At 34.9% G+C, this 15582-nt stretch overlaps 1 protein-coding gene across 2 annotated transcripts; it reads left to right on the top strand.

The window, feature by feature from the left end:
- The first annotated feature begins 2505 nt into the window (after positions 1-2505).
- Positions 2506-10235, top strand: LOC136030311 (protein obstructor-E-like). Of its 2 annotated transcripts, none has more exons than XM_065709204.1 (4): positions 2506-2728; positions 5133-5348; positions 8070-8258; positions 9927-10235. In XM_065709204.1, the coding sequence occupies exons 1-4, from the start codon at positions 2686-2688 to the stop codon at positions 10163-10165; spliced, it is 687 nt and encodes a 228-aa protein (XP_065565276.1). In that variant the 5' UTR covers positions 2506-2685; the 3' UTR covers positions 10166-10235. The 2 variants fall into 2 exon arrangements, with proteins under 2 accessions (XP_065565276.1, XP_065565277.1); XM_065709205.1 differs by lacking the exon at positions 5133-5348 and adding an exon at positions 4919-5116 and having other exon boundaries at positions 2575-2728.
- The last annotated feature ends 5347 nt before the right edge of the window (positions 10236-15582 follow it).

Genomic DNA, 15582 nt, shown 5'->3' with positions numbered 1-15582 from the left:
TGATTGAGTTGTATGGGACTGAGTCGAAGTGGGCTTGACTTAAGTAGCGTTGAGTTGAATGTGGTTGAGTTCAGCGGGTGTTGAAGTGCTGGGGGTAGAATTGAATTATGTTATGTTGGTTAAGAGCTCAAGGTTTGTTAAAAGAGTTTGTTTGAGCAAGGTTGAGCGGTATGATGTTGAGTTACGCTGTTACCAAGATTGTCATACTTGATAATCTGATTATTTTAACTTGCATTTTTTGAGGCCTAAGGTTAAGTTCTTGGATAGGAGCTCCTCAACTACGTCTGTACAGGCACGTTTCAACTCTTTGAATCAGATTAATATAGGGACTCATTACTGTTACTTACATTCCCATTCACAATCAAGACCGCACTACCCTAGAATCCCTACCATACACAAACTCACATTTAGACTCATTTTCAGGCTCGCAGTCACGCTCGAAATCATTCTCAGATCACGGCTGCGTCTTATAGTGATCACCATTCGAAAGAGGTATAATATTTCTACATAGATAGGACTGGGCGGGGTGGGTTGGCCCAAAAACCTCAGCCTTCAAACTGTCGAGATTCTCAACCGCAACACTAATTCTCATTTCACAAAGTCAAACGTGCAAACCTTTCTGTAATAAAAAAAAATAATAATAAAATATAGCAATATTTTATTAGCAAGTGAGTTTCAAGACAATTGAAAATGAAAAAAACAAAAACAAAAAGAGTATCGTCTAAAGTAAGTTAGATACAAACTTACGTCATTTTGTCCGTTGGAGCATACTACATGTTGATACGAGGCTCTCGATTTGGCATCCCTTCCTCCCCTTCTGCTTCTCAAAAGGTGACGTTTTACATCCTTTCGCATAACTTTGACATAATGCTGATGTTTTAGTTACATCCCTGAAGGAGTGTCTCCCAAACAAATCACCTCTGCCTTTTTTTATGAGTTTTATATTTGAAAACAAAATAAAGTAAAATATAACAGCATAATTAAATGTTAGGAAACCACGTACATATGAGTGGATCTATGGGACCGTATCCCTAGAAATATCCTTATTTCTAAGTATTATGTTCATTTGTTTTCCGCATAAACAATATGTTTTTGTTAGGTCTATGACGAGTCCCCTCTCCTTCGAACGAACCAAATCGACAGCCCACTCCAAAGCCTTATATCTGCACCTTTTCTCTATTTTGAGTTAAGTATACCTTCACGCGTAACTTCTCGCGCTGAATCAATAGGTGTGTATGGAATTACTTAATCTCCTATGATTGCGTAGGTCTATATTTGCATTTTGTCTTATACGGTATATCTGTAGTTTCACCTGACTGTTCAGTCCGAAACAGGGTATCTGATTCAGACATTCAGCTAATGGTACTGAACCTTGCAGACATAACCCAAATTGTATCATAACAAGGGTTGTTTACTTGGGAGCTTCGGCTGTCCCACTACAATACGATGATACGCGTTTTCAAAATTGTACAGGCGGGCCTCATCAATAGTGCGTGAAGTCGGACTTGCCGCCCTTCAAAAAACGGTACTCACCAGTCAATTTTGCATAATGGTTGGTGTAGAGTAGTGGTTTCCAGCCAATTTTAGGCCAAGCCACACCTAGGCGTTTCTAAAATCTCTGATACCCCTCCCTCTCCTTTCGTGATATTTAAATTTTATCATTCCAAATTTCACATGGAAGCTTGAAATGCCATTAGGTTGGCGTCCTTTTTTGGGTCGTCCTCTAGGCATATCTTATACTAATGAAAAATATTGTCTGAATGCAAACCCTTTTATGCAATGTGTACCGTCATTACAATACTATCATGCATTTTACTCTTTAAATGCATCTGGACGTGATGCCATTTACATGAAGATTTTTTTTCGAAATCAAGGTTGTGAATTATAGTCAGTCGAAAGGTGGACGTACTGCTTATCACCCTATAAAATATTGCCACCGGTGGGGCCTGCGCTCCATAAATTGGGAACCATTGATGTAGAGCTATTTGTTTTGCGAAAGATACATCAAATTCTCAACTAATGAGGCTTAAGCTGAAATGGAGCCTTAAAAATTGACATTTTGTTGTTGTAAATAGTCACAAATAATGACGTGAATTAATTGACAGTATATATATGCAAAATAAAAATGAAAAACTTTTCCAAACTGAAAATTCCTGACAGAATTTTTTCATACATTGGCCTACCTTTTGAGGTTGTCACAGATTTGTTTTTGAATCTTGTAATTATCCAATTATTAATACAGTGTAACGTATATGATTAGGACAACATGACTAATTTTTTGTTTTTTATTGTTGAAATTGTTTACTGGCCTTAATGATAGGAACTACATCTTGTATGGTTTTAGTTACCAAACCGTAAAAAGTGTGCTTTTTGGATAAATCCAAAAGTTTATCACGGAGAAAAAAACTGGTCTTTTATGCTAGCTCGGCAAATTTTTCCGCTTCTCCTCGAAATTAAGTTTTAGAAATGGCCATGGAATCACTAGTTTTTAATGTGCTCATATTATTCAATGATGCTCACACCGTATTCTTTTACATTCATAAGTAGCGATATTAATGGAAACAGGTATTGAAAGGAAAGTGTGTATACTCCTGCCCCAAGGTTGATCTTGAAGGTTAACGTTTACCCGTCTATAAGAAAACGATTTACTTTCAGTACCCAATTAGCTTCTCCTAGGATAAGACAATGAAACCTTTCATTTGTTTATTTTTTGCAACAATAGCTTTCGGTGAGTATGGCTTCGTTTCATTTATTTAATTAGGATTTTCTTGAAATTGGTTTTTCTTTTTCCCTCTGATTAAATTTTTCTTCTTCTTTGTTTTCCGAAAAGGAATGCTATGGACTTTAGCAAATTCCATGGCAGGTGTAGCATTCGCAAAAAAAGAAATTAAAAAAGAAGAAAATATCAGTCGATTTATTTTTTCTCCTTGTTCAATTGCTAGGAAATGTCAAAGTATAAAGAAAAAAACAAAAATATACTATCAGACTCCCCCGTTCGGTGTCCTTTTTGAATATCACTTTTAAAATATATTAATTTGATTAACAATAATGATTTCATGGGTTTTCCCACATCTTTAGCACTTTTTTCTTATCAACACTTGGTCTTTATGCGGAAGAAAATCAATTTGAAATTAGCAAACGTTTGTATATTGTCCAGGGCTTTGTATTGCCTTATGGGTCGGGGTAGGGGATGATTTGGTTGCAATCGTAACTGAAGCAATTGCTACATTTAGAAGAGTGCTGAATGGAGAAACTAATTGTATATTTTTTTTGCCTATCTGATTAAAACAAATCAAACCCTATGATAAACTCAGCAAAACTTGATCTATTTATTTGTACAAGAATTGTCAAGAGATTTGAGGGGTCTGGAGCACCCTCCTCTCCTGTACATGCTCGTATTCGTTTACGCATACCATATTTTTAATATATTAAGCTTTGTAAGAAAATCTTCTTACGTTAAACTGCCAAATATTTAAGAGAGGTTGCTCGTATGTCCTCTGGCGAAATTAAATAGCGTCTATCTGTCTTTAATGAATAAGGCCCAAACCAATGAGCTTTTCTGAAGAGTGAAGGGTGTACTTGAGTGATAGTACGCCAACTAATTTTTAAGTTTATTCGTCGGAAGTAAGGGGTGAACATTGTTGGAAAAAAAGCACAGAAGCATTTCTTTTATGTATTGAAGCTCATTTGTCTGATTTTAAAAATTTTATTGTTTCTCTACCGTTTTTTTTATAATTTTCCTTGATTGTCCCCCCCCCAAAAAAAAGGAAGAACAAGAGTTAATATTTTTCTCCTAACATTAGTATATTTTTTACCCCCCCCCCCCTCCTCCAAATGAAAATTAATATAAAAGATTGATTATTATTATACAAAAATTAGTACAAATTAGATTATATTGAATAAGAACCAAAAGCTGTCAACAAGATGTAAGTGATTTTCGATTAATTGCCAGTAGATCAACCTTAATTCTAATTCAAGATGAAAATGCAACCTTTTGCGTTGAAGTTAACTATTTAAAATGTTGCTAGCATACGCGTCCTTCAAAATGAAGTTATTATATCTGTATTTTATATGGTTTTAATAAAATGTGCTATGGGCAAGGAATGATGCCACACGGATGATGCCATATTAATCTTTTGATCTACAACGAATATGCATCTTCTTTTTATTGAGCTCTAGGACTTGTATATCTTCACATTTGCTTACTTGATAACAATTGGATAGATGTCCTATTCTGAACTAAGCTCTTAAGAAGCACTTAGTTAATTCCACAATCATTATTATTAGATTCTTAGTTTTGTTTCAGGTTTAACTGTTTACAAGCCTTCCCTGCCTACTGACAAATATTGTTTTGGAATCGGTTGATAATAATAATAACCAAAACCCCAACAAAACCTAAAAAAAACTATTTAAACATAATGAAGTAAGAATTTTGTTATTATATATTTTGCACATTTTTAGGTTCCGATATTCATCCCAGAATCCCATAATTTTTGGACAATATTGAAAAAAAAACATTTTCTTTTTGGTAAAGTGGTTGAGTGAACCAAGTATAAGCCGACTATTACAGCTAGAGTAATTATGAAGCTTGAAATATGTAAGAGTAATTCCACACAAAATCAGTTAAATTAAGTTGTTTTGTTGAAATGTGCTGATCACGTGCTCCAATAGGATAACCGTGAGCACCATGGGGGCTAATGTGACGGTGACAAGGGTGATTATATCCATCAGAAGATAAAATAAATATGAATTGGAAATCAAAAATATTCTGCACAACGTATTTTCATTCTAAAAAGACTTATTATTAAATATTGTTCCCCCTCTCTTTTTATGAAAAAACTTCTAGTATAATTTTTTCTAAACTAAATGCACCGAAGCGTCAAAATAAAGGAAATGACTGAGGACTATTTTTTACCAGGGCAAGATGCCTGCAAGACAAAGACACAGACTCTTCCCCATGAAACATACTGTGACAAATACTACAAATGTATAGACGGACAAACAACCGCTGCGGAATGCCCAAACGGATTAGTCTACCTTGGCAAACCCGGACGTTCCCTCGTTGGGGTGTGTGACTACGATTTTAACGTCGAATGTGGTGAACGTTCTAATAGAAGTAAGTTTATTTTTAGCTCAAGAACAACCTGATCCTTGTCAGAGTAAGAGGAAAGTGGCAGAAGATATCAAGTACTGTGATAGATATTATAAATGTGTAGGAGGAGCAGTCGTCTCTAAAGATTGCCCTAATGGCCTAGTATTCACGGGGAGTATCAAGGGAGCTAAAAGTCTTGTCGATGAATGTGACTACCCTTGGAGGGATGATTATTGCGAAGGAAAACAATTAGCAAGTATGTATCCTTACATCGCCATTCTCAACTAAAAAAAGGAGAAAGAAATGAATATGGAAGAAAAGAAAACAGATTATGTTGAAGGATAGTAAGCTTTTGAACAAACTTAATGATGTAAGAAAAAAAACATAAAGAAAAAAGAAAAAGGAAACTTTTTCCTTTTCAAATAAAAAGGGAATAAAGAGAGAGAGAGAGGAAGAGAGAGAGAGAGAGAGAGAGAGAGAGAGGGGGGCGAGAGAACTTGTGGAATAATTGTTACAGTGTAGATAAGAAGGATCAAAGTGTGATTCACAATACTTAGCCCTGCTGATCCTTCGTTTTGATATGATCTTTAGTCGTACCCGTGACAATGTATTTATTTAACTTGGGTAACTTGGGTTACAATAGCCTTGATATAGTATACAATTGGTTGTATTTATTTCAAAATTTATTTCAAAAAGATCACTATCACTAGCCCTCAAAGGGCCGAATTTGGACTTCGGAGTCGACTAACAAAGCAAACAAAGCAAAAAAAAACTAATAATAATGAATAATCAAATTATGATTAAAAAAAAAAATCTGTCAAACTAAACTTGAACAAATACAAGTCAGAAAAGAGGGAAGGGGACAAAAAAAATCTAATAATACAGAAAACAACTAGAAATAAAAATATATATCTACAAATTAAAAGGGACACTAAAAAAAGTCCAAAAACTCAAAAAAAGAACGAAGAATAAAACACACGAAAAACATATATGATTAAAAGGGAAATTAAACCAAAACAGCGGGGAGCAAGCAAATTAGTGCGACGACCTAAAGCACTTCACATGAAAAAAAAGGGGGGGGGGGAGAAACTAGTTGGCTATTTTATTTATTTCTTCTTTGATGAAGGGGACAAAGGTTTTTTCATATCTGGAAGTAACACAGCGAATGGGGGAATAAACTGGGATAGGCTCAGAAACAGCTCAAGGCTGTCGTAATCTGGATGGTGAGTGACGTTTGGGGAAAATACTTGCCGTCCGAGGGTTCATTATTGTATTTTTTGAAAAACGGAGGCTCTAAACTGAAGTTCTTAAAAGCAAGAGATATAAGGAGAAGCTTAGCCAGCTTTCATTATATATTGATAAGCTCCTTATTCTGAAATGATCTCAATTAGTTTTTAACTTTGTCCTATTCCTATTTTTTCAATATTCTGAATTTTTGCAATGTGTTATTTAAATTTTTGCTCAATTAATCTTTATTATACAAATAAAGTTGAGCGTTGATCTCTGATAAAGACTGATAAAGGCTTGTGAAAATCTTTTGTATGAAGCTTAAAAATCGTAAGTACAATAAAATACTAATTTCGAAAGTTGTCACTTTTCAATGTTGTGCTAGAAAGGTTATTTTGCAATTCTTTTACAATCTTTAACTCACTTATTTACAATGTCTGTAATGCATACTACTTTCAAATGCTAGACTCTGGTTAATTTCTATTTCGTCGTAACTTACAATAATAATAGTTTAATTACCCACCATTTACAAAAAAGATTATAGTGGAGTAAAGCAAATAGAAAAGAAAAATCAACCTTCACACTCTAGATTCCACAAAAATGAAGGAACGACACTCAAATGAATGCAGGCGAAAAATAGCGTATCATTAGTCTAACTTCGAGCACTGAGCGATACCAAATGCTAGACAATTATTTGAATGGCTCTGGATAACAATAATTTTCAAGTCAGGAATTTTTTGATAACACTTGGAGTGTGCAATAAAAAATTTCTTATACTTACAGTACCACACTCTGATTTTTTTTTATTGTCCTTCATTGTGTACGCGTAGATTGCCCCGAAAAGATAGATTAAATGGAGGGGGATATATAGTTTTTTTTTATACCTGAAATCCAAAGGCAAGCGAGTACTGGTATATCTCATCATGGAGATTTTTCCAAGTTATTAGTTTGCAATAAAAAGAAATGATTTTTATTTATAATTTGGTAGAAATATATAAAAAATCCGATTGAAACTCCTATGACTATTTTTTGGGGGAGGGGTTAAGGGCACTTGGTATTTGGGGGAAGGGAGAAGCTTTTTTTCTCTGGTCTTCACGAAAGATAAACGCTATACTTTTTTTTTTCTTTTTCATGCTTGTCATCCGAGTCTGACGGGCTCTTTGTTAGCTTTATACGTAGGCTATTTATTTCCAGAGCAACTAATCTGACACCAATGAAAGTGTCAAACAAAAAGCAGGTCCATATCCAGGATTTTTTTTTTTTTTTGTGAAGGCTTTACAAAAGCTTCAAAAACGCATAAAAAATTTGTTTGTTTTCATTTTTGTTACGTTTTCGCGAGTCCGACAAACATTCCGGGGGGGGGGGGGTGGATTCAAAAAAAGTTTTTCTGTTCTTAAGTAATAATAATAATAAAAAAAAATAAAAAATCAGCGTGCTAAAACATTTTAACAAACGGAAATCAAGATTTTCTTTTTCCAAATTGCACGTTCCTAGCTTGTGTGAATTGCGCTCTAGGACATGTGGTAGAACTTAATATGAACAGGAAAAGATTCTTATTCCAATCGTAAACGTTACAGTTTTCTGTATGTCAATAATTACCAATTCAACCAAAGAGCTATAACACAGCTACCCATTAGCAGAAATTTTTTTTGACCAGATCAATCATTTTCTTTATTGATTGTCCATGTGAATACAATTATTAGCTGCAAACTATTGGTTGCATCGAATAAAACTAACCTACTATTTTTAGATCCTCCTATAAGCACAGAGCACTGTGATTGGCTTTATGGTATTTTTGGCCACGAATCATCTTGCACAAGATATTGGACATGCTGGAATGGCACTGCCACAGAACAATTCTGCATAGGTGGTCTGCTTTACAATGAAGATACTCATGCTTGTGACTGGCCGCAAAACGTTGAAGGTTGTCAAAAACATCGTAAGTGTTGTGCGATTTGGTTCTTCTGAATTTTAATTTCCCTAAAAATCAGTTGTAGCGATTTCAAAATGAATTCAATCCAATTTCAACAATTTTATTAAAATAAATAAAATTGAATATCACAACAAGTCGCTTGAAAAAGCCGCCGGTTGGATATAAATCAAGCCAACTTATCATACCAATTTAAAAAAAAAAGAGGCGGTTTGTCCCGTCTTTATTGTGGAGTATTGCAGATAAGTAATATCGACAATACTGTGGATATTGCTTATATTTGAGTCAAGGCAGATATTCATGTCAAAGTAAATGAAGAAACAAGTTTTTAATTATGGATGTAATAAACATAATAAGTCGAGAATGACATATAATTTTTTCTCTAAATTTATAATTTACTACATTTTTATTTGTATAATATTGTAAAATTACTACATTTGTTTTTATGTATCTTTAACTTGGAAAATGAAGCGGTGGCTAGTTTAAACAAATTAACTTTTGTATAATAAATGTGCCGCTCTCTTCTTGAGGGCTAATCATTACACAAATTAAAATATACTCGCTAGCAGGGCTGGGGTAGGGGGATTCTTTCATTCTCTGTGAGTTTGGTCCAAAGGCCCCTCCCCGGCTGGAAAACCAGAAAAACAGTGTTGTAGAAATAATCGGTACTTATATGTTGGATCGACCACACTTTGTTCTTGATGCGTAATGAAGTCGGTTTTCTGTGTCCACTCGAAGATAATCAGCTTAGCTTGAGCAAGATAAACGGTTTCTATGCAGATATATTTTAAATAAATATTTAATATATAGAGATGGTTAGGCATTTAATATAATGTGTTCTTGGCGGCTTGCTTTCCATAATTCTCTGTTGTAGTTTCCGTAATTTTGTTACTAAAGTATTATATTTTCATCATATTTTCGTATATTTCATTATGATTAACCTAACTTGACTTCTTGGGTGTGGTCGTTATAATACTTAAGTACCAAATAATCTCCTATTTCGCGTGATGGACCTTCTTCTCCTTCCAGGAATCATCTGACCACTCCTTGTTGGTCTAACATGAATAAACAGCCAAGGCTAGTCGTTTTTCAGGAGCAGAAGTTGACACTCTTCTGGAATAAAAAGCTTTTCTCATACTTTGACCTTCCTTCCTCTGGAGAGTAATTTACCCTTGGGAAATTTTTGTCTGTGCGGGTGACTGTGGGAACAGGCTTAGTTGAAATACAAATCCATTAGTTTTCACCACTAGTTACTACGAAGCGATGGTTCAAACGAAAATCTCCCGTGGTTTTCTTCCTCTTACGAACAAACCTAAACTTAATCAAACCGTTTTGTACAAGCATTTCTTTGTCAAAACCTCTGGATTGTATTCTCGCAAATAAGAAAAGACATAAGGGATATTTTGGAAATGCTTTTGAACTTAAACACAATATCGATCAGAGTTTTATTTTACTTACCATATGTGTAATTCATAATACTATCAACATGATATAATGTTGCTGACGAGAGCTTGTTACTGCTTGTCTTGTTACTGAAAAGAAGATCTAAAGTGACTGCTTTGCATTCTTGCCGTCACTCATAGGAATTTCGCTCCTCACTAAAATTGAAATGACTTCTCTCCTAATAATTTATTAATTATAACCATCTTAGAACTAAAGGATTTGGTTCATTTTCAGCACTTTGTCGAGAAGATCCGAATGGTAATGTTCCCTTGGGTAAATCTTGTAACCGTTACTGGTCCTGCCAGGGTGGCTACCCAAGACTACAACGATGTCCAGCCACATTAGTTTTTGATCGTGAAACATTGCGCTGCGTCAACCCACCAACAGCTGATTGCGAGGCTCCACCCCCCACGACAGCGGCACCGGAAGAAGAAGAGTTCGAAGAAGAGGAGGAGGAAGAGGAAGAAAACTAAGTTGTGTAAAAAATTAATATTGTTGACCTAATGTATTTTAATTTGTTAAATATATTTTTTTATATTTTAAGTGAATTCTGCAAGAGTATTCCTTGGTTTCCAATGAATAGATATGTAAAATATGCAAAATTGCCATTGTCTCAGTCAACTGATGTATTTTGCAGTTAATTTCCGTTTGAATTGATTTAAGACAAAAAAAAAGAAATTAATTTGCTATGGCATGATAGTAAATATTAAATTAAGTAAAACAACTGAATTAACAGAATGAAACAATGCGATAATCTTACTATTTTTATTTATCTTTTTATTTTTTTGATTGGTTGATACATATTGTGATGCTGATGAGCTCTACGTATACAAAAATAAATAAAAGTGACACAAAAAAAGATTGGGTAGAAAGAAAAGGAATAAAAAAAACTTTATTAACTTTTGCTAGTAGAAAGATGATAGTGAAATGCTAACGTTTTTAACACCGGGAGTATAAAGCTCAGGGTATCAAGGAAGTCCATGTTCTTAAGCCACGTGATTTTTCTTTTCAAATACCAAGAGAATTTGAAGCAGTCGGATTAAAATCCACTTAAACCCCTCCCGTAAAAAAGAATATTACTTGGTAAATCAAAGGTTTCAATTTTGCCATTAAAAACAAACAACAAACAAAAAAAATCAGACAAACAACAAAAAATACATATTAAGGTATAAGGTCTAAAGAAAATACATGAAGAAAATGAATTGGAGCGATTTTGTAAAATTAACCTTCAATCAGTTTTGTGCTGGAGCAAAGAGAGTTGCTATATTACTTATCTGGATTGCAGCGGTAGCTACCAACTTAGAAAGAGACGATCACCTCCCATACAATGAAACAGAATAACCCATAATTCCTAAAAACAGAGTCATATCGAAACACAAAATGCACCCTTAGAATCGTCTTGTCTGAAGCAGTCTGATTCAAATCCACTTAAACCTCTCCCATAAAAAAGAATATTGCTTGGTAAGTCAAAGGTTTCGATTTTGCCATTTAAATAAAAACAACAACAAAAAATATATATTAAGGTATACGGTCTAAAGAAAATAAATGAAGAAAATAAATTGGAGCGATTTTTGCCTTGTCCAAAAGCCCTTCTTAAAAAACTTTTGCTCCTTTGCTTGAAAAGAAAGGAAAATCCATTGCCTTGGAAAACAAGAAAAGTGGCTTAAGCACGATATTCTGCATCGACGCCATCTTTTTTTTGATTTTCCTCCGCAGCTAGTGGAGCACTGGGACATCATAGAGAGCTGTTTAATGGATCATTTGAAAGCGTCTCAATTTGTAGTGTCTTTTGTAATAAAGAAAAATATTGAAAATATTTTGTTTTTTTACAAAAAAATGTTTATATGCAGAATCCAGGAATGGATGGGATGTTTTGAGAAAACAAACGCTCCGGTGAACCTGAACACATGACTAACAGTTCAAGACAATTCAACGCGAAACTGACCCTCAGCTAGCTTAGACGCCCCAGGAACTGTACAGATGAGTTGGTCGAGAAGGAGAGAAATTCAATAGACTTTTATTTAGGAGATTATCTACGCAAACAGCATCAGTGCTCTAGTATATTATGTGAGACTGGCAGGCAATCATACTTAGGCAGCGCTATAAGTAAAGAACGATGTGGGCACAATGTGTTATTATTAGTTTTTTTTTTTTTTGGGGGGGGGGGTATTTGACCAAGGCACTTCGTATCGAAGGAGGTGTCGTAAAAACTTCGAAGAGCGCTCATTCGGTTGGAAATTAAAAGGGCTAGTGCCCTTTTCAATAGTCAAAAGTGATTGGAGGGCAACTATTCCCCTCCCCTACACGCCCATTATTTCCAGAAACGTGTCTGGAAAATATGTATTTGAGGATTACAACCCTCTTGAAGCCCTCAGGGCAAGGGTTGGACCCTTAGGGCATATAAGGCTTATGTAGAAAGGGTGATCGTTCAAAATCCCGAGGGTGCTCATTGGACTTGTAATCTGAATCAAAAGTTCTAAGAAGAAGTAACCAGAAGTTCTAGTGCCTTTTTTGAGACTCAGATTTACCGGAGGGTGGATATCCACACACACACACAACTCGTATTTTCCCGAAATTCTTCTGATAGAAATATTGAGATGGACATTAATTGTCGTAAAAACTTTGAAAAAGGCTCATTCGTTTGGAAATTGAAAGGGCTAGTGCCCTTTTTAATTGTCAAAAGTGAACGGAGGGCAAAAAGGCCCTCCCCGACCTGCCCATCAATTCCCGACACACATCTAATCAACATTTTGAGATAAGCATTTTGTTCGGCGTAGTTGAAAGGTTTGGAAATTATGTCTTTGAGAATGACAACCCCTACAGCCCTCAGCGCAAGGGTTGTAAGTTATGCCTCGAGGGCATGTAAAGTTTGTATGGAAAGTGTGGTCGTAAAAATTCCGCACAGGGCTCAACTGATTGGGAATCAGATAATCTTGCACACTTTTTATGAGTCAAAGTGATCTGTGGGCAGGCCCCTCCCACCCCCGTCGTTTTTTCCACAAATGCATCTGATAGAAATTTTGAGATAATCATTAGTTCAAAAATAGTTCAAAGATCATATAATAAGGCCTTTGGGGTTGACAGGCTCCCCAAGAGTCTGGGGGTAAGGATTGTAAGCTAAGCCCCAGGGGGATACAAGGCATTTATGGAAGGGATGGTTGTGTGAACGTTAGAAGGGTCACACTTATCACACTTATTTGCGTTGTCATAGTATTCCTAAAAAGAAAGATAAAAGAAATCGAATTAGTTGGCGGGCTGAAAAGCTTTTTTCAAAATCTCATGTCACTTTCTAAAAATTTATATCACTGACGCAGTGGCTCCCTATAGATTCAGCATCATCACCGTCACTTATTTGCTTTCTTTTTTTTGACAAATAGCTTAGTTTTATATTTGACAATTTTCTAAAGAAGGGAATAACTATATCCAAGCTTAATAAAAGGGAGAAGCCACACTTAGACCGTAAAATATTTTTCTGGCTTCTCAAATCGAAGAATGATTCAAATGAGATTTTGGGAATTAAAAGCATTAATGCTTCTAATAAAAGATGGATCGATTATCTTCAGATGCGGGAAATCAAAATGACTTTTTAGTTTTCCTGTGTCAAAATATTACGTGTTTAAAGATGAAATACGTTATGATTCGCAACGTGAAATGTGAAACAAAGCAAGGAAAAATGTGAAACTTGGTTTCTCTCAGTTTTGGTGTCCTAGTATTAATTTATTATCTGTTTTTATATTATTTTTTTTCTAGCACTTCATGACTTTCAATTGCTGATATTCTTAGCAATATTCTTACAATGATAATTCTAGGGTTCAGTCTGTGTCGCACAACTGAGAGGAAGAATAACCAAAAATCAAATCCGTCTCTTAAAATCAAGATGGTGCCCAAACCTATTTTGTATTATGCGCCGATTGTGCGTTGATCTCTGAAGTATGGCAGTGAGCCAATCAGCGAGAAGAAAAAGATAAAGGTATTACCAGAAAGGTAAATACTTGATCATTTTTCATCGTACTGATTAGGAAACATAAGCTTTTTCCCTCCACCACCCTTTCATAAGATACTCCTATCTTCCTAGATGCTTTGGGTAATAAACCTGTCACATAATTTAAGCGCATGTACAAAGAACTAAATCCCCTGTAAGATAGAAAATTAAACTTGTTGGTTAAAATGTAATCGATAAATTTACTATGCATTTTAAATTAATAACTATGGCTCGAAAGAAGTACACCACAGATCTCAGGATAGATGGCGTTAACTGAATCTTTACATGTATTTACATCCTGGAACATTTGAGATCATCAAACCTACTCATATCAATGGGTCGTGAAGAATCACATTATAAATGTATATAGAGTGGTAAAATTTATTATTAAAAATTGGACACCGCAGCATTAGTGCAACAGAGAGAAGTGGTTCAAGTGGGAAGAACCAGCGAAGTCAATTAGGAAAAGAGGACAAGGTCCCTCCTTGGATTTTGAAAAATACTTTTTTATAATCAATTAATTTTAAATCAATTAATGAAAAAGATAAGAAGTGTCATTGCTGTATATATTCACACTGTGATGACGCAACTAACATCAAATCTGCCCTGTCTATTGAACAGTGTCTGTTTAACCAACAGAAACGAAAACTTGCTTAAAAACAATACACCAGTACAAGTTTAGATTAAATTCCTAAAAATGAAAGCTCAAAGCTGAAAACAATCTATAAACGAATTCTTCTGGAAAGAATCAAGTAAATAGCTGAAGAACCATACTTAATCACTATCATTACTGTAACTTTCAATGTTTTAATCGTGTTCCGCAGACTTGTGCTTATATGTTAATCGTTTTTTCAACTGTGAAAAAAACCTGCGCCTTGGTTATTCTACTCTTAACGTCTTCATTGAACAACCGTCTTTACTAGTTATGCTACCTAGGTAGTGAAGCTGTTCACTTAATAGATCTTCTCGTTATCAAACATCATGTCTTCGTCTTCCCCTAGGGGAGACTCCTTCCTCTAGGAGATAGAGCTTGAAAGAGAAGAGACAGTCAAATAACAAATCAAATTTGAAATACACACAAACTAGTGTGAATGGATACTTAAAAATGATCACAAACAAGAGTTAGGCTATCACTCCCCTAATATTCGTGTATAGAACCGTGTATCATTACTTTTTTTTTAAAAACTGTCTGAAAACAAATTAGCTTACTGATCAAGTCTCCAAGAACAAAAACAATTTTTAAAGTTAAATATTTTTATGGTATTCCATTTTCAAGGATTCTTAGTGGTCATGGAGGCTTCATGATATTGTTTCTTCCAAAGATGTTGGAATGATATGAAGACTACAGTATTTCGTGCCAAAATGACATATCATTTAATTATTCACAAATATATCCCTTATGGCTGTCTCATTTGAAGCAAGGTCATTTGGTAGCAAGGATAGTAGGCAAGTATGTTAAAGAAGGCATGTGCATGTTTAAGTTTTTAGATTTGCTTAACGTTTGTAACTACGTGATTAGTAAGCTGCGATTTTTGTTTTCAGTGAACAAATAATCTAGTCCCAAAAACAATTTGTTACCGTTCAAATAGTTTTATCTATGATTTGAGACTAAGTTTAGTGATAATTAGATGGTTGAGCATAAGAACAGTACACGATCCGGGTTTGGCTTGCAGTTTCGGGGAAACTCTATGCAGAATTCGTTACCGATGAATATCAGAGCAGCTCAGAATCTTTTAGATTTTAAGAGAAAAGCAAGAAGCAAGTCATTTGGTTTTTGCTGTTAATGATCATGGCTATTTTTATGGCTGATTTGTTTTGTACAATATGATAGAGGGTAGTGGGGAAAAGGTGTGGTAGGGAGCCCACCTCCCTACCACCCTTTTTCCCTACTACTTTCTATCATATCGA

Source organism: Artemia franciscana, chromosome 8 (assembly GCF_032884065.1).
Source record: "Artemia franciscana chromosome 8, ASM3288406v1, whole genome shotgun sequence".
Taxonomy (NCBI): Eukaryota; Metazoa; Arthropoda; class Branchiopoda; order Anostraca; family Artemiidae; genus Artemia; species Artemia franciscana.
This window is presented reverse-complemented; position numbering and strand designations above follow the sequence as displayed.